Source organism: Vipera ursinii (assembly GCF_947247035.1).
Source record: "Vipera ursinii genome assembly, chromosome: Z".
Taxonomy (NCBI): Eukaryota; Metazoa; Chordata; class Lepidosauria; order Squamata; family Viperidae; genus Vipera; species Vipera ursinii.
The window spans coordinates 99871832-99891110 of record NC_139517.1 but is presented as its reverse complement, the minus strand read 5'-3'; the positions used below and the strand labels follow the sequence as shown (position 1 = coordinate 99891110).

Here is a 19279-nt window from a genome sequence, read left to right as displayed (position 1 = left end):
CTGAATAGGTGATAAGTTTATCTCTCCGTAAGATACCGTAATATTAAACAATACTAATTGATGCAAATGAAATATAATACCATTTATCCCCTCACTGGTGTGACTGCTCTTTAAAAGACCTGTTTTAATTATGGGGTTTTGTGCATAGTTTTAAGAAGAGTCATTATTTTGTTCTTATAATGCAGTAGTTGGAGTAATGCCCAGTCTACATATCTATAACATTTTCTTTGTTTATTACAAATGCTTTCATGTTGCTTAAGTTATCTGACTCTTAAGTTCTACATGCATACATATAAAAAGATCTGTCTTTCATCATGAAACCAATGAATGGTTAGTTGTGGATGTATTGAAAAGACCTATGAGACAAAATGTTGGAAATGAAGCTTTAACATCTAGTAATACAGAAATTTACTGAGCCAAAATTAAAATCAAATGGAAAGATAATCACATTACATATATCATTATTTTTAAATTGGAATTTAATCAGTGAGAATTATTTGATATTTTTTAATGCTCCTATGTTTTTGTTATAGTTCTTGCCAGTATACATGCACATCCGTGTTTTGGTTGCTGCATATCTATTCCAAACAGGCTATGGACACTTTTCATACTTTTGGATTAAAGGAGATTTTGGGATTTATAGAGTGTGTCAGGTAAGCAATTTATATATGATGATCAAGATTGACTATAGTTAAAGATAAAGGTTCCCCCGCATATGTGTGCTAGTCGTTTCCGACTCTAGGGGGCGGTGCTCATCTCCGTTTCAAAGCCGAAGAGCCAGTGCTTGTCCAAGGATGTCTCCGTGGTCATGTGGCCGGCATGACTAGACGCCAAAGGCTCACGGAACGCTGTTACCTTCCCACCGTAGTGGTCCCTATTTTTCTACTTGCATTTTTACATGCTTTCGAACTGCTAGGCTGGCAGAAGCTGGGACAATAACAGGCACTCACTCTGTTACGCAGCACGCGGGATTCGACCCACCAAACTGCCGACCTTCTGATCGACAAGCTCAGCGTTCCAACCTACTGAGCCACCGCGTCCCTCTGACTATAGTTACAAAATTCAATTAGTTCCTATTGCTGTTAGGTAATGTTTGGAGCTTTCTTGTAACATCCATTGAAGCTGTGCAAAGAATCTTGTTTTCCTCTGAACCAGGCATCCCTCTTTATACCAAACTTTCAAGTGTAGATTCAAATTCATCATTAGTGCTAATGGTGAATGGTAGATCTATTTTATCAAAGTTAAAACTTACAGGAAAGTGTTTACTCAATCTCAAAATGCCTGGACTTTTGTACCCATTGGAGAGAACTGATACACAGCTGAGCCTTTTAGGAAAAAAACTTTCCTTCATTTTAATATTGAGATGAGAAATTATAATAATGGAAACTTTGTTCTCAGCCTAATAAAATTAAAATTATAAGCAACTATTTTATAAAGCTGGTAACTGCAGACTGTCTGTAAGAGATCTAGATCTCACGCACTATAAAGAAAAAAAGAGTCTAGTTCCTAATCTAAAGTTCAAATAAACATTGGTTCCAAGTTTTAAATTGCCTGCTAGAATTCTTGAATCACTATTATTTTCAACCAAATTAAAAATTTTATAAGCTATCTGGCAGTAAATAATAAAAACAATAACATAAGCAACAGTTCATTTGTATCTGGACTAAAAAAAGATGGGGGGGAAAATCAAAGATATATTATTGTGGATCTTTTGACTTACCAAGATGCTACTGGAAACAGAAAGATGGCAAAATTGGCAGAACCACACAGTGATATCAAAGGGGTCCTTGAGCTATTTATTATTTGGGAACTACTGGGGACCATGAACCATGTTTAAGATTAATACTTGTGCCAGAAGTGGGGTTTTCAATTGTGATATGTGGATTGTATCAAGCTGCTTTTTTCAGCCTTAAGTGAGAGATAGTGATAGACAGGATAAAGATTGAGAACCAAGCAGACCAATGATAGTGATTGCCTCTCCCTCCCAACAAGAAGAGTCATGGAGAAGCTCCTTCCACATCCATGGCCACAGGAAAAAGACATTGGACCAAAAGTGTTAACTCATCTTGTAATGGCTTGTCCAATATATCCCATCATACTTTCAGTCCCTTGATAGCTGTTTACAATCAAAATTTAGGCCTTAACTACTTTTCTTTGAAAGCAAACCATAATAGGTTATAGAAAATTTCACAGTAAGATCTTGATTTTATCTTCCAGTTTATCTCTAAATTTATTGGGTGGAGATTTTTTTTATCTTGCTAATTCCTTGTATATGTATGTACTTGACTGCAAAATGATTAAGTTGGAGAACTTGGAAATTGCTCTGTGGGAGTAAGAGTATTAAAAGTTTCAGATGATACACCTTTAATAGCAAGATCTTGTTTCTGTTTTTTTTAACCATCTACAATGTATCAGGTGCTGTAATTGTAGAGAAGAAAACTGATATGATCAATATGTTTCTAAATCTCTAATCATTAGCTGACAGTGTAATGTAATGTGTTTTCCCCTCTCAAAGTAGAATATACTGTTTTTGTGAGTGATTTTCAGTAACAGTGAACAGAGAGCTTGTTATCTTATTTTGCTTTCCTCCCCCAAATTAAGTGAGCTGGTATATTAATACTCATTCCATTAATTTTATTGTTCAAGTTTTATCAATTAGTTAATAAGTTTTAACATTAAGGTCCCTGCATGCAATAGGAATTGTGGGGAATACTTTCAGCACTGGCAGTATAAATAATCTTAACTTACTGTGTTGAACTGGAATTCTGCAAATCTGCTTTAAACCATCTGACTGGCTCTATCATAGTAAAAGGGAGATATTTTGCCAAGATCTGAACATCTATATTTTGAATATGTATTCCAAAATGAATACAGACTCCTGTTGGCTAAACAAGAAAATATTCTTTAATGGAGTTTTATGATTTTTTAAAACTCAGGTTTAACTCAGCTTTTTTAGAGCCTGGACTACAAAATTATTTCCCCTCTAAATTGTAATAGAAGTAATCTAAACTGCAAGTGTACTTAAAGTAGTCTGACACTTCTGATGAAATTAAAGACAGTTTAAAATTCTATTAAAATGTACAAATAAAATTATTTAATATTTCATTGCCATATACTTAAGTATTTTTCTCAATATTAACAGGTTTTGTTTCGACTGAACTTCCTGGTTGTGGTGCTGTGTATTGTAATGGATCGGTCTTATCAGTTCTATTACTTCGTTCCTCTAGTCACTTTCTGGTTTTTAATTATATATATTACATTAGCTCTGTGGCCTCAAATTATCCTGAAGAAAGCCAATGGTAAATATTTCATTTTTACACCAAAAGAACTGTTAACATACCTAACAATCACCACCTAATACTCATTATTTTTCTACCAGCATTTGAATATCTTAAAAATTCTCTATTCATTTCCCCATCTTTGCTAAATAGGAATTTATTACAAGTTATATATGTGACTCTTTTTGTGTACAAAACAATGGTTTTCAGGTGGTCTTGGCCCAAACTGAACTATGAGGGTAATTTGGAAATAAACCTCCATTTGGTTATCAATGACAGATACTCACAGATACAGAACTTTTATTACCGTAGTTTCCGGCGTATAAGACTACTTTTTAACCCATGAAAATCTTCTCAAAAGTCAGGGGTCGTCTTATACGCCGGGTGCTGAACATTTAGGGACAGGGTTGGCTGGAAAACCTGGAGCGGATCTCCCATTTAGTCTGCGCAGGGAAAGCGGGACCAATTGGAGAAGAAGCTGCAGTCTGTGATTTTTTACAGGCTGGGGTCTGGGCGTCTTTTCTTCTAAAGTTGAAGACCAGCTGTAGTATATCCCAACTTGAAAGGCAGGTGGGGAAGCCAGCAGCCAGAGCAGCGGCTTAGCTCTAAGGACACATTTGACTCAGGAACTGGGCGGGCTGGCTGGAAAACCTGGAGCAGATCTCCCATTTGGTCTTTTTTTTTTAATCCCATTTATATCCTGCCCTTCTCCGAAGACTCAGGGTGGCTTACAATTTAAAGCACAAATCAATGTGCTTAGCAATAGCCTTCATTCTGTGTATATGCCTGTTTATTAGGGCTTTCACACACCCCCCAAGCAGCATTATTACAAAGTCAGCTTATTGTCCCCAACAATCTGGGTCCTCATTTTACCTACCTTGGAAGGATGGAAAGCTGAGTCAACCTTGAGCCTGGTGGGATGCAAACCTGCACTAATTGCAGGCAGCTTGTGTTACTTAAGGCTCTGCGCAGGGAAAGCTTTAGAGTGAATTAGGAAAAGTGAAAAAGTGAATTAGGAAAATAGGGAATGGTTGCTGGAATCAGGGGCTGCCACAAAGAAGAGGGAGTCAAGCTATTCTCCAAAGCACCTGAAAGCAGGACAAGAAGTAATGGATGGAAACTAATCAAGGAGAGAAGCAACCTAGAACTAAGGAGAAACTTCCTGACAGTTAGAACAATTAACCAGTGGAACAACCTGCCTCCAGAAGTGGTGAATGCTCCAACACTGGAAGTTTTTAAGAAGAGACTGGACAGCCATTTGTCTGAAATGGTATAGGGTTTCCTGCCTTAGGGGATTGGACTAGATGACCTCCAAGGTCCCTTCCAACTGCCGCTTCTTTTTCTTCTTCTTCTTCTTCTTCTTCTTCTTCTTCTTCTTCTTCTTCTTCTTCTTCTTCTTCTTCTTCTTCTTCTTCTTCTTCTTCTTCTTGTTATTATTATTATAGTTTAATCCACTTGCACTGTTTTATGTTTACATGTTTGATGACACAGACTTATGTTTATAAGTGACAGTTTTCCTACTAAGCACCTGCATGTCATAGGCATTTGAATTAAAATTACCATATTAAAATCAAATCTGAAGTTTTTTAATTTTTATTTGGTGTGCGTTGGAAGAGGGGTAGTCTTATACGGCGAGTATAGCCCAAGCCCTATAATTTAAAAGGAAATGTAGGGGGTCGTCTTATACGCCCAGTCGTCTTATACGCCGGAAAATACGGTATGTCCATTAAAAAACTACAGCATTCCATTACTTTTTGACATAATCACCATTCAAATTGAGGCACTTGTCACTGTTTTACAAGGTTTGAAATTCCTTAGTAATAGTCGCTCAGTGCCAAATCTGGGCTATAGGGAAGTGATCAAAAACATACCAACAGAAATGCTTCAGAAGTTATTGGGTACATCTAGCGGTGCAGGTGAGCATTATTGTGAACCAACACCACACTGGAAGTAGTGCCATAGAAAATGTGAAGATGCTAAAGGAGTACTTCCAGTGAAGTTCATGGAGCATAGTTTGACCATCAATTCAGAAGTCTACTGTGAAATGTTATGAAAACTCAGATGAGCCATCTGTAACAAGCATCGGGGCATGCTAACTTCCGATAATGTTCGGCTGCACACCACTAGATGCACCCAAGAACTTTTGAAGCAGTTCTGTTGGGATGTTTTTGATCACCCCCCTATAGCCCAGATTTGGCACCGAGCAAGTACTACTAAAGTATTTCAAACCTTGTAAGACATTATGACAAGTGCTTCAATTTGAATGGCGATTATGTCAAAAAGTAATGGAATATTGTAGTTTTTTAATGTGTATATTAAAGGTTCTGTATCTGCGAGTGTCTGTCATTGATAACCAAATGGAGGTTTGTTTCCAAATTGCCCTCGTATGTATATGGAGTAAAATGAGTTTCTTTCTTTGGATATGATTACTATGGAAAGAAGTAGTTCAATGCAGTAGAAAGGTTTCCTTGGAGATAATGTGATCAGGTGTTGTTGATGGTTGTGATGATTTCTGAATGGAGTGTCTGGAGGAAAAGTGCTGGGAAGATTGGAGATGGGGAGGGGGGGAGGGCTAACATACAGATGATGAATTACAGCATGAACACAGTACTCTTGCAGCTCAATATATGATCGTCCAAATCCCAAAGAAGGTGTTATTCAATCTACAGACCTATTCATGGGATTTACAGGATTGTTGCATATAACATAAGGTGTTTACTGTATTAAAAATAATATGAAATATTTCTCTAAAAATGAATAATTATTTCTCTTCGTTCTTGCTTTTCCACAGGTAGTTTCTTCTGGCATTCTGGCTTGCTGTTAAAATTAGGATTCCTGTTTGTCTGCATTTATTTTTTAGCGTACTCCGAGGTTTGTACTGTACTTTAGTGTGGTAGAATGCAAATTCAACTTAAAATTAACACTGTAGGGAATGCATTCACAATGTTGAAACAGCAAAGTAACAATTTAGTGTGTCTGAAAAGAACAGGGAGTTTTGTCAAGCTCTGTGGTAATGGATTAACCATTTTCTGACAAATTGGGTGTTGAAATCCCTGACAGTCCAAAGAATGGTGCATCTGTTTTCATAATGAACATTAGCCTATGCTCTTTTATTATGGAGAGAGAGTGTTAGATATTTAGTTTTAAAAGCTTTTATGTTTTTTATTTTTCTGCATTTACTATAACTAAACATGGTAGTAGAATATTAGAACAAAAATGTTCAAAAAAGAAGTCAAGGAAAAGAATATTTGAATGTTTTATTAAGGATATGTGTGTGTGCACACCCATACAAAGAAACAAACAAAACAAAGCATATTCTGAAACAATTACAAGAATTGCCAAACCACCGCAGACAAAAGGATATTGTGGAGCTTAAAGGCTTGTGAACCATACTGAATTTTTCAGTATTTCTGGATAAATATGACCTAAAATGATCTATTCTTTATATGTCCTAACTAAACAAATATAATTTTGACTCATTTGTTTAATTGGGTTCTCTTTATCTAGTTTTAGGATTTGTCTGGAAATCATATTTATGCAAAAATATTTTTAGAAAGGTTCACAAGTGTAAGTATACAATTGTATAGATAATATAACTTAATCCCAAAATAATCAGAAAGTTTGTTTTTGTAATAAAAGTGTACAGTTATAGAAACACAGCTGAAGCATGAATTTTATATTTTTTTCATGTTTGAGACATATGGTTATATGCTTGTGTTGTTACATAATGCAATAATTTACTTAGGCGTGCAGATATTGCTATTTACCATATGCTACACTATTTACAGATACATATATGGATTTCCATGGAGACATGGATCATATTACAATTAGTTCTCTTAACAACAGTTTGTTTAATGACCGTTTGAAATTATAACAGCACCGAAAAAATTACTTATTACCTTTTTCACTTGACTGTTATAACATCCCTATGGTCACATGCTCACAATTCAAATACTTGGAAACTGACTTGTATTTATGATCATTGCAGTGTTCCAGGGTCATGTGATCACCTTTACCTACCTTCTGACAAGAAAAGTCAATGGGCTAGCCAAATTCACTCAACAACCATGTTACTAACTTAACAACTGTAGTAATTCACTTAACAACTGCAGCAAGAAAGATCATAAAATGGGGAAAAAATACATACCGTATTTTCCGGCATATAAGACGACTTTTTAACCCATGAAAATCATCTCAAAATCATCTTATACGCCCAGTCGTCTTATACGCCCAATCGTCTTATACACCGGAAAATAGTACATAAATCAATCGAGCGCCCCCGTTCTTGCAAAGGAACTTCAAGCCTCCTTAGTCCAGTCCCCCCTCCAACGTGACTCTCCCTTCCCACCCCCAAGAGCCTTCAACAACTCCAACTACCCCACCCCATCCCACCTCGTCTCCTTTCCCCATTATTTCCTCTTGCTACCAGGCACTCTCAGTTTAGGAAAACCGCTTTCTGAAGTCCAAGATAGGGGGGTATCAGACACAGTCACACTTCCATTGCAGTTGCCCTTGAAAGTCCCGAAATTGGGCTTATTTTGCTTCCATAAAGATCGTTCTTTCCCACGCGGGCTTTGGCTGCCTCAGAAGATGCGAGGGGCCTTGCTCCTTATTGGAGACATGCAGAGGGAAGCCAGAAATCCACCCTCAGATGGGGGCGTCAGGTGGGGGCAGAGCCTGGAGGGAACTCTTCAGAGGGAACTCGCTACCCGCCCGACCACCTCCACGGCTCCTTCCCTTTGTGCTTCATATCTAGCTCTACGGCAGGCCTGCAAAGGGCGATGGGAGAGGAGCGGGCGCAGGGCCAATCAGGAGCCCTGCTAGGGGGCAACGCCGCATGAAAGAGAGAGAGAAGGGAAGTGCACGTGCCTCTCTGTCTCTCTGCAAATGGTGGAGGACTGGGAGCCATAGTTGAAGGCTGAAACGCCTTCAGCTGTAACTGCTTGCACGTGTTTGTATGTGTGTGAGAGCAGGGATCAATGCTGTTTTCCAGGTGATAAGTGCTTCTTCGGGGCTCAGCAGAAATGTGCTGCTTTCCAGGTGCTTATTTGGGGCTCAGCAGCTCCAGCTGGAGCCTGGCGCTGATCCTGGTGCTTCTGCTGAGCCCTGACTGCCCTGAAAAAGCGCCGAACAGCTGGAAAGCGGCACTGATCCTTGCACTTGAGCCCTGACAGCCCCGAAGAAGCGCGATCAGCTGCAAAATGGCGCTGATCCTTCCTGAGCCCTGGCAGCCCCGAAAAAGTGCCAATCAGCTACAAAGCGGCGCTGATCCTGGCGCTTGAGCCCTGGCAGTCCTGAAAAAGAGCCAATCAGCTGCAAAGCGGCACTGATCCTTGCTGAGCCCTGGCAGCCCCGAAAAAGGGCCAGTCAGCTGGAAAGTGGTGCTGATCCTGGTGCTTGAGCCCTGGCAGCCCCAAAAAAGTGCCAATCAGTTGAAAAGCGGCGTTGATCCTGGTGCTTGAGCCCTGGCAACCCCCCAAAAGTGCAGATCAACTGGAAAGCGGCGCTGATCCTGGCGCTTGAGCCCTGACAGCACCAAAGAAGCATCGATCAGTTGCAAAGTGGCACTTATCTTTGCGCTTGAGTCCTGGCAGCCCTGAAAAAGTGCCAATCAGTTGCAAAGCAGTGCTGATCCTTGCTGAGCCCTGGCAGCCCCGAAAAAGCGCTGATCATCTGCAAAGTGGCGCTGATCCTGGCGCTTGAGCCCTGGCAGCCCCAGCGCCGGGCCACCACCTCCCTCCCAGCCTTCTCACTGGCCGGGCTGCCGCTGGGAAGCCATCGACCCGCCGGAAGCTCTCTGTGGACTGGAGCCCATCAGTGGAGGTCAGGGCCAGCCATATGGAGTTGCCACCTGATTGGTGCATATGGCCGGCCCTGACCTCCGCCGACAGGCTCCAGTCCACAGAGAGATCCCGGCGGGTTGATGCAGCAAGGGTGGTGCATGGGTGCAATGTGGGGGGGGGGGGAAGGTGACGCTGTGTACCACCAGCCCAGTGCTCACGTACCACCAGTGGTACGTGTACCACCAGTTGAAAAGCCCTGGTCTAGAACCTATAAAGACTTGGAGAAATTCAGCCTTATATATATGCATACTGTATGATAAATCTTAAAGTATTATTTCCTTTTCAGAGAGCCAATTATTGTAATAATAGTTTTGGTTATCTAATTATATTAAGACTTGAGAATTGAATGGGTTATTATATTTGGCCATTATATTGAAATATGAAATTATTTCATTTTGCAAAGATGCCTGAACCCAAATCCAATTGAAAATATGTGGGGTGGCCTGAAAAGTGCTGTGCCTAAGAGATACCCTCTCAGTCTGACAGATTTGGATTACTTTCACAAGGAAGTGAAGGCAAAGATTACCAAGGCAAGATGTGCCATAGTGATAGGTTCCTAATTCAAAAGACTGAATGTTGTCATAAAATCAAAAGGTGTTTAAAGTATTAGGGTAAGAGTGTGCACACTTATCAGCCAGGTTATTGTATGTTTTTATTGTTGTCTTTCCCCCTAAAAGACTTAAATCTAATATTTTTAATTGAATTGTACAGTTTATATGTTATATTAAAGGTGAGGGGGGGAATCAGAAGTGATTTATCTTGGTCTTATTTTTTTACTTCTTGAAAACTTTAATGGGTGTGTGGACTTTTTACATCAATTGCATGATAAGAGTATGGAATCTTGTATTTTCATCTAAATATATTTCTACTCACAGAAATTGAGTATTTGTGTCAGATACCTAGTACTGTAATATAGCTGTTGTGTACATATATGTTTGTTTCTTACAGGATGTATTTGAAAAGATTTTTTCCATATGGCCATTGTCCATGTTTTTTGAACTAAATGGGAGCGTCTATGAATGGTGGTTTAGATGGAAATTAGATCGATATGTATGTATTTTTTAAATTTTTCATAAATATTTTTAAGTGATCTGACCATAGTTATGCTGTTATTACTGAAAATTATGCTTGAATTATAATTTCAGTTTCAAAGGAAAATAAAATTTTAAAAAGGGACAAACATTTAATGTTGTTCCAACTGTAATGTTAAATTAATGTTTGCTAAATGCTGAGATAAAGCAGTATTCTTTTTTCTTATAGGTTGTTTTCCATGGAATGTTGTTCGCTTTCATTTATCTAACTTTTCAGAAACGACAGGTCCTCTCAGAAGGAAAGGGAGAACCACTCTTTCCTACCAAAGTTTCAAATATTTTCTTATTTATTTCAGTAGTGTTTTTTCTGGTAAGTTTCTAAACTGCAATGGCTAAATACTGTTTTTATTAAATTGGAGACTTATTTGATCTAGCATGTCAGCTAATAGCCACTTATATAGACTTGCCATTTCCTGAAAAGGGATGATGAGTGTTTTAAGTTTGAATGATTGCATGGATATTTCTCTTATGGGTGAATTCAATATCTGTTTTCATAAATAGCTGAAAAAATAGTTGCTTTATTTGGCTCATAACTTTGTTTTATATTTATAGACATATTCCATATGGGCAAGTAGCTGTAATAATAAAACTGAATGCAATGAAATGCATCCTTCTGTTTCAGTTATGCAGGTAATTATATTCTCTGTGATATCTATATATCTATATCTATCTATATCTATACCTATATATATATAGAGAGAGAGAGTGCCGGAACTCTCATCTTGGCGGGAGGCAGGAGGCGGGGGTGGGTGGCGTGGGGCGGCGCTGCTGCAGTCACAGGTACGAGGGGTGTTGGCGGCAGGCTCCTCCCCGGGGCCGGAGCAGCAGGGCTCTGCGGGTCGGGCAGTGGAGGCGGTGCGGGACAGGTGATGCAGGGCGGCCACTTATGCACGCAGGGCGAGACAACGGTGGCACAGGTCCAGCACCAGGTAGGCCACCAGCCTGGCTGACACGGGTGAGCACAAGGATGGAATGCACATGGACTCCGCAGAACCCACCTCCCACTCCTTGTCCTCACTTACCTAGTTGAGATGGTGTAGTTGGGCATCAGGGAGGGATGCAAAGTTCCTGCCTACTCGCTTTCGCTGCAGACAACTAGCCGGTGCAACGTTTGCTAGCCAGGTCTTTTGGTGCGCTCAGCAGCAATTCCTATTGGCTTTAGAAAGCCAATAGGCTTTTGAAAGCCAATAGAGGGAGTAGCATAGCTTGTGCAAAAGCTTTTTTTGTGTGTGCAAAAAAAGGTGCTGGAACGTCATTCTGAGCATTCTATGAGAAAAAAAGCCCTGCTTTTATGTTTTAATCTTATGATTTTAAATATATATATATATTTCTATTGTAAATTGCCCCAATATGTAGTTCCCATATTCAAAAAAGGGAAAAAATAGATCCAGGAAACTACAGACCTATCAGCCTGACCTCAATACCTGAGAAGATTCTGGAAAAGATAATCAAACAACAAATCAGTGAACACCTTGATGCAAGCAAAGTTATCACTAAAAGCCAACATGGGTTTGTCAAAAACAGATCATGCCAGACAAATCTTATTGCATTCTTTGACCAAGTGACAAAGCTAGTGGACCAGAGGAATGCTGTAGATATAATTTGCTTGGACTTCAGTAAGGCATTTGATAAAGTAGATCATAACCTACTACTTGATAAGTTAGAAAAATGTGGGTTAGATAGCATCACCACCAGATGGATTCGTACCTGGCTGACAGGCCGTACTCAGCGTGTGGTCCTCAATGGAACTGCATCTACATGGAAGGAAGTGTGTAGTGGGGTGCCCCAGGGCTCTGTTCTGGGCCCAGTGCTCTTCAACATCATCAACGATTTGGATGAGGGGATAGATGGGGAACTCATCAAATTTGCAGACAACACCAAGTGGCAGGAATAGCCAATACTCCAGAAGATAGGCTTAAGATACAGGAGGATCTGGACAGACTCGAATACTGGGCACTATCTAACAAAATGAAATTCAGTTGTGAAAAAAGTAAGGTTCTACATTTAGGCAGGAAAAATCAAATGCACAGGTATAGTATAGGTGGTACTTTGCTCGATAGTAGTAACTGTGAGAGGGATCTTGGAGTCCTAGTGGACAATCACTTAAATATGAGCCAGCAGTGTGCTGCAGCTGCCAAAAAAGCCAACACAGTGCTATGCTGCATTAACAGAGGGATAGAATCAAGATCACGTGGAGTACTAATACCACTTTACAATGCCTTGGTAAGGCCACACCTGGAATACTGCATCCAGTTTTGGTCACCACGATATAAAAAAGATATTGAGATTCTAGAAAGTACAGAGAAGAGCAACAAAGATGATTGGGGGACTGGAGGCTAAAACATATAGGGAACGGTTGCTGGAATTGGGTATGTGTAGTTTAATGAAGAGAAAGGTGAGGGGTGACATGATAGCAGTGTTCCAATATCTCAGGGGCTGCCACAAAGAAGAGGGAGCCAAGCTATTCTCCAAAGCACCTGAAAGCGGGACAAGAAGCATTGGATGGAAACTAGTCAAGGAGAGAAGCAACCTAGAACTAAGGAGAAACTTCCTGACATTTAGAACAATTAACCAGTGGAACAACCTGCCTCCAGAAGTGGTGAATGCTCCAACACAGGAAGTTTTTAAGAAAAGACTGGCCAGCCATTTGTCTGAAATGGTATACGGTTTCCTGCCTGAGCAGGGGGTTGGACTAAATGACCTCCAAAGTCCCTTCCAACTTATTATTATTAAACCTCGCCATGTGGATTGCATACAAATATTATATAATTGGTAAATAAAGGTAGAACATATGTTAAATATACATCAAATGGTAATATACTTCCCTACAAAGTCAATTCTTGCTCAATGACAGACCAAGGAGTTAACTCGGAAAGGCAAGAGGAAAATCTAGAAGAGATATGTGCAGCTTGTAGAAAGGCCCACACTGATAAATTAAAAATCTTTGTGGTCCGCAAAGGAATGCTGGTGGGCTAATCAATGATTTGGTGACTAGAGGAGCATCTACAGTGTTGGAGCTTGTGATCATGGTAAGCCATGGAGGCACTAGGAAACATGACTTTCAGGGCAGTGGTGGTGATTTTATTACTTTTTTTTTAAGTCTGTGCTCTGTCCAAGGGTGCTTGGTAGGCTGCATGTACAGGCCTGGTCTAGAATTTATTTTGGAGCATTCAACTATCTAGAGCAGGCATGTCAAACTCATTTTGTTTGAGGCAACTTCTTATAAAAGAATTGCCGTTAATTTGTTTTAATAAAATAATTTAAATCAATTTTTCACTTGATTTCAAATTAAATGAATTATATTGGTTGACAATGAGATATTTTTTTTAGTACAATTGCCAAATGCAATAAGCTGGTTTTAGGTATATGTTACTGGAAGGAAAAAGCAATCCCTGCTGTGTTACTGATCCCAGAGAAACATTTGCATGTATGCAGGTATCCTTATGGTGCCATAGTTATGGATGAGAAATATTGGTTGCAAAGTTAGCATTTCTGGATGTAATACAGATATTTTGGACTTATTTTTGTTTCTTTGCATGTTTGATATTTTTAAAAAAGCATATGCTACTGACTACACTTATGCACATATGTAACATCTTTTGCTAGGATACATAATCACTGCTTGTCCAAAATTTTAATATACAGATAATATCACCAGAAATTATTTTAGTCTTTTTAATAAATGTTGTTATTGATGTTTAGCTTACCAGGAAAACATCATATATTGTTATGTATATACTAGGTTAATTATTTAAAGACTGAAGTGCAACATAACTAGATTCTAAATAATCTATTTTTCAAAACACACAACAGTCCAAACAGTAAAAGTAAAGTCCAAATTAAGAATATTTCATTCTTAAGACTTGTTTAGATTCAAAATAGTTTTCAAGAGTGTACAAGATATTTTTTCTAGAATCAGCTAAATTAAACATATTACATTGAGAAAAATGTTTCTCATTTCTTTCCTGTTACCTTTGATTTCATTGCAGAGATGTTAACATAAGAAATATATTATTTTGTTATCTAATTTTACCTTCCAAAAGACAGAAGCAGATGAAAAATGTGCGGTTCTTTCCTGTTGGCTTTTTTGAATTAGCTGTTTTAGATTCTAAAAGTTCAGTTCCTAAAGAAGTAATTTGGATTTAAGATTTTCTTTTTCTTTCAAATTAAGCCTGGTAGACATTGGAATAGGATTCTTCAGGGTCTCTAGTGAATCTTTTCTCCAAGATTCCATCCTTCCAAATTTCTTCTTTGTTCCAAATTTATTTTTTGTATCATATGAGAGCCTCAAGAAGCTACTGTACGCACTGTACCCTAGCATGATAATCATGCAGTCCTTAAGCAATATATGCAACCCTTGGAACAAAAATTGTTCAGTGTGCTGAACTCACCATGACCTGAATAATTTTGTTGGACATAACTTATGACTAATAGATCATCATCATTTTTGAAGAAAGTATTTGTAAAGATACTCAAGTATATGATAAAATTTAGCAGTTTGCCTATTCCTTGATAATTTTCATGTTAACAGAATTTGAATTTCTTATACGATCATTTGGTTGTGTAGCCTAAATGCATAGCATAAACAAACTATATTTTTTACATGCTACTTTGTTTTTGTCTTTCAGATTTTAGCTTTCATTCTAATTAGGAATATACCTGGCTATGCTCGTTCAGTGTACAGTTCATTTTTTGCATGGTTTGGCAGAATTTCTCTTGAGGCAAGTAGCATGACATAGTTCTAGTTTTAAAGGTGAAACATCTAAATTGGGTTTAATAAGAATTCATTAGTAAAGCATCACATAGCACACTTATGAGACCCCCAAAATCTGGATTGTGTTCTATACTCTTCCTGGATTGTATTTTTAATATGATGCAAAATGAAGTAAAGTTAAATAGAAATAAATGAAAATTCAGGTTTTACTTGACTATGACCATATCTTTATCTGGCTTCTCATTTCATTGCTTTAACACCTGATATTTTTCAAAAGATGATATATAACTATCAGGCCTTGAAACCACATGGATAGTTGTGCAAAGATGGACAGTTTTGAGAGACAGTGTCATGTAGCAATTTAACATGAGTATCACTAGGATGCTCACGTTAAAATCTACCCTCAGGCATGGAAGCCTCCTGAATGACCTGGCTGATGTTTCATTCTATCATTTCAACCAATGTCGCCATATGGTTTATGTGGGGAAAATCGCAGAAGAAAACATTATGGGTTGCTTTGGCAGAACTAATACATAGCAAAAGCAATAGGACTTAGACTTATATACCGCTTCACAATGCTTTACAGCCCTAAGTGGCATACAGAGTCAGCTTATTGCCCCCAACAATCTGGGTCATTTTACTGAGCTCGGAAGGATGGAAGGCTGAGTCAACCTTGAGCCAGTGAGAATCGAACTGCCGGCAATCAGCAGAGTTAGCCTGCAATACTGCACTCTTAACTACTGCGCCACCACTCAATGGTTAAAATAATTGATTTTTTCCCCATTTGTACAAAAGAATTTAGATTTCATATTCCCTATGGATAAAGAAAGCAACTTGTATTCCAGCTTGAATAAGCCACCGACCCTTACTAGAGGGAATTTGCTTTTTCATCAGTTGGTGGTGTAGAGATGATGCTTTGCTGTAGACATAATCTATTTCACTAAGCTTACAGACTGTAGTAACAGTCCATGTGTTCAAATGTCTTTCAGATGTTTTACAGTATCACATAGTTCTGATTATTGTTATATTTTCTTTCCAGCTCTTCATCTGTCAGTATCACATCTGGCTGGCAGCAGATACAAAGGGAATCTTGGTTCTTATTCCAGGAACCCCGATGCTCAATATTATTGTCAGCACTTTTATATTTGTGTGTGTGGCTCATGAAATTTCCCAGATCACAAACGATCTTGCACAGATTGTTGTTCCAAAAGATAATGTAATGCTGCTGAAAAGGTTAATATGGGCATCTGTGTTTCTCTCTGGATTTCTCTTTTTATCATCTTTTCAAAAATAGTGAAGAAATTAACTTCCACTAAATCCTTCAGACATTGCTTCAGCTTCATTTTATACCTCCTGAATCAAATGAAAGTCAGCTGGAATTACATACTCCCTCAACTTTCTTTCTGTTCCTGGGGAGCACAAGAAAGAGAAACATAGGAAGTCCACTAAACATGTATATGTTGCCTAAGGATAACATCCTTTCAGGAAAATAGGAATGCATTATATACAACTGTATGGGGAGAAAAATTGATTTTTCTACTGGTGGATTATTCTGTTTACAAACTTTTCTAAAATTAATGTAACAATCAAGCAAAATGAGCTCAGCTAAAGACATTTAAAACTTTTTCTGGAAGCATTTCTTAAAATGATTAATAATTATTTACATCCAGTGTATGGAAAAAACAAACTGCTTATGCTGCAACAAATTACATAACCCTTCTCTTGATGGCTTTTGAATTCCTGGAATCACATAGAGAAATCATTGAAGAGCATAAGGCTTCAACAAAGTCCTGCATAGAATCTGTGAACAAAATGTCTAGTGATTTATTTTAAATTTCTTGGTATATGTATTATTTCTGGGGAACTTCTCAAGAACTGAGGAAAAGGCACTGAAAAATAATGTTTACAAACTGTATTGCTTCACATTTTGGTACAGTAGATCTTCAGCAATTTCTCTACATTTAATGAATGACATTCACTTTGACTATTTTGAGCAGTCTTATTTTTCTTTCACTATTTATTTTTAATCAGTATTTTCAAGTCTCTTAGTTTCAAATGTTCATTGGAAATTTAATATTTAATGTGATTTTCCTTCAAATTCTCCTTTCTGGTTTACTGCTGTAGTTACATTTTATTTCTTTTTTCTTTTTTTATAAAAATAATTTCAACCAGAGAACTTTTTATCTGATACACTTCAAAGAAGTTGGGCATTTAGCTATGATTGCTCTGTGATTTCTGTAAGAATTACATTTTGGCTTGGGAGAAAGTTTTTTTATTCAAAATTGGCATGGACTGCATGAGAAATAAGGACAAAAAAAACCCCTCCTCAAATATAGGAATTTCAAAGCTATTTTACCAATCACTGTTTTAAAAGGGCTATGAAGCTGTTGCAGTTTCTTTTTGAAAATTAATCATGCACAAGCCCGTGCAAAATAGGTAGTTCAGGAATAGTATTACAAGGCTTTAAAATATAAAATGCTTCATTATGTTTTATATATGCCTTCCAAGTTCCATTACTGTTTAGTTATATTCTCATAGTAGTATATCTGTTCTTAAGCATGCTATGCAGATGTAAGATATATAGTAATTGAATTTGAAGGAAATAATGTCACTTAAAATCTGAAAAATTTAAGTGGAATATGCCAATACTGACACTTTAATTCTAGCAATTTGAAGTATAGTACTAGGCAATTTATAGTTAGAATAAGATAAGTGTTATCCAGTATACTGACATTTGTGTGGAATATGTAGTTCTTGATTTCAAGATACATATTCACATTAAAAAAATCTCCCCTTTGCTTTCTATCAGTATCAGCTTCAACACTAAGTTTGGAAATTTATGGTGAAATGGTGTGTGTAGTCTACATAACTTAATTTTTTTTTTGCATTGAAAATGAGCATTTTGAGGTGCTTTGGGGAAAGTTGTTTGGCAAAGAAATGTCTGCCTTTTAAAAAAAAGTGATACCTTGGGAAGTATGTTTATATGTTCATTGGGGACTTAGCTTTGATACCAGTTGCAACATGTCCCTAATGTCTGCATGTTGCATCCAGTTTTAGCACTTGAAGAATGAATAGACAGTGTTATTTCTATGCGTATGTGCAATTATAGGGCTTTTTATTTATTAGTGTGTTTTGATGTATGGAATAAGGAATTTGTAATTCCCATTGTAATAGATTATACTAAACAATGGGAAAGGAAAAGAGGAAATCCCACTAAATAATAATAGGTTTCAAACTGTTAAATGTTTATGTTGTATTAGCTTCTGTGTAAGTCCTGTGTTTAGCTGATCACTTATTTCAAAAGGTGTGAAAAGTTCTGTTTTACCATTAATGATTTGCATTTTTTTTCTCCAGTTTTGTTTAACATTGATGTAATGGCTGGAAAGTCAGGAGTTGAATGTACAAATGAGATCGTGAGAAGTTTTGTTAGGATAGAGTGTTTTGTTATGTTATAATCCAAGTACTATAGATATTTTATTTATCTGTTGTACAGATTTGGTTAAAGATTATTTTTTAAGTTTGAAATATTGCACTTGTTTGCTATATATTTTTTAAAGAATATATTTCAAAGTTATGTAAAAAAATTGAAGTAATTTAAAGTTTAAATAAATGTAGTGTAAGTGCTTATTTTTGTACTAAAGGAGCATCAGTTAAGTAAAGGAGTGTTATGTGTATGTGTGTCTTTTAAAAAAGCTTTCTGAAGTCTTAAAAATCCCCGGTTTATCCTGTCACATAAAATACATGAAAATACTATATTACTTGTACAATTCTTATATAAAATATTGCAAATGTATTGTTAAAAATGGATCCTTTCATAAAAGGCTGCAGTAGAAAAATAAGACCTCACTAATAGTTGTTTTGCTGTGTATTATTTAAAAGTGCAGTGTATCATATTTGCATCAAAGGAAAATGACCTTGAATTACAATCCCTTCATAGAAAAAATAAGAGAAGAAAAAACACATGGTGCTGCATTTTGATGTGTTTTAATTTAGTTATGCTCCACAGAAAATCTGAAATGGTTTGAATATTATGCTTGAAATATCTTGACTGTTTCATCCAGTGGTGGATTCAGCTGGTTCGCACCAGTTTGGCAGAACAGGTAGCTAAATTTTATTGAATTCTTAGAACCAGTTGAATGCACACTGCTTCCGGAAGTCCATTCTAGGCTTCGGAGGCCTGGAGGAGGCCTCCCAGACCTAGAATGGCCCACCAGAAGTGCATGGATGCTACTTCTGAAAGTCCCTTCTAGGCCTCGGAGGCCCAGGCCTCCATTCACACAGAGAACCAGTTCAGATATTTGAATCCGAGCACTGGTTTCATTTCTAGAAAACATCAACTCCCTTGTTTTC

At 37.6% G+C, this 19279-nt stretch overlaps 1 protein-coding gene across 1 annotated transcript in view; it reads left to right on the top strand.

Moving 5' to 3' along the window:
• Positions 1 to 18769, top strand: part of CASD1 (CAS1 domain containing 1) — a 51534-nt gene extending 32765 nt beyond the window's left edge. The window contains exons 11-18 of the mRNA XM_083378690.1: positions 534 to 653; positions 3143 to 3299; positions 6070 to 6149; positions 10073 to 10174; positions 10385 to 10525; positions 10768 to 10845; positions 14844 to 14936; positions 15969 to 18769. Coding sequence (XP_083234816.1) covers positions 534 to 653; positions 3143 to 3299; positions 6070 to 6149; positions 10073 to 10174; positions 10385 to 10525; positions 10768 to 10845; positions 14844 to 14936; positions 15969 to 16223 — 1026 coding nt within the window. The 3' untranslated portion in view covers positions 16224 to 18769. The remainder of the gene's footprint in view (positions 1 to 533; positions 654 to 3142; positions 3300 to 6069; positions 6150 to 10072; positions 10175 to 10384; positions 10526 to 10767; positions 10846 to 14843; positions 14937 to 15968) is intronic.
• The last annotated feature ends 510 nt before the right edge of the window (positions 18770 to 19279 follow it).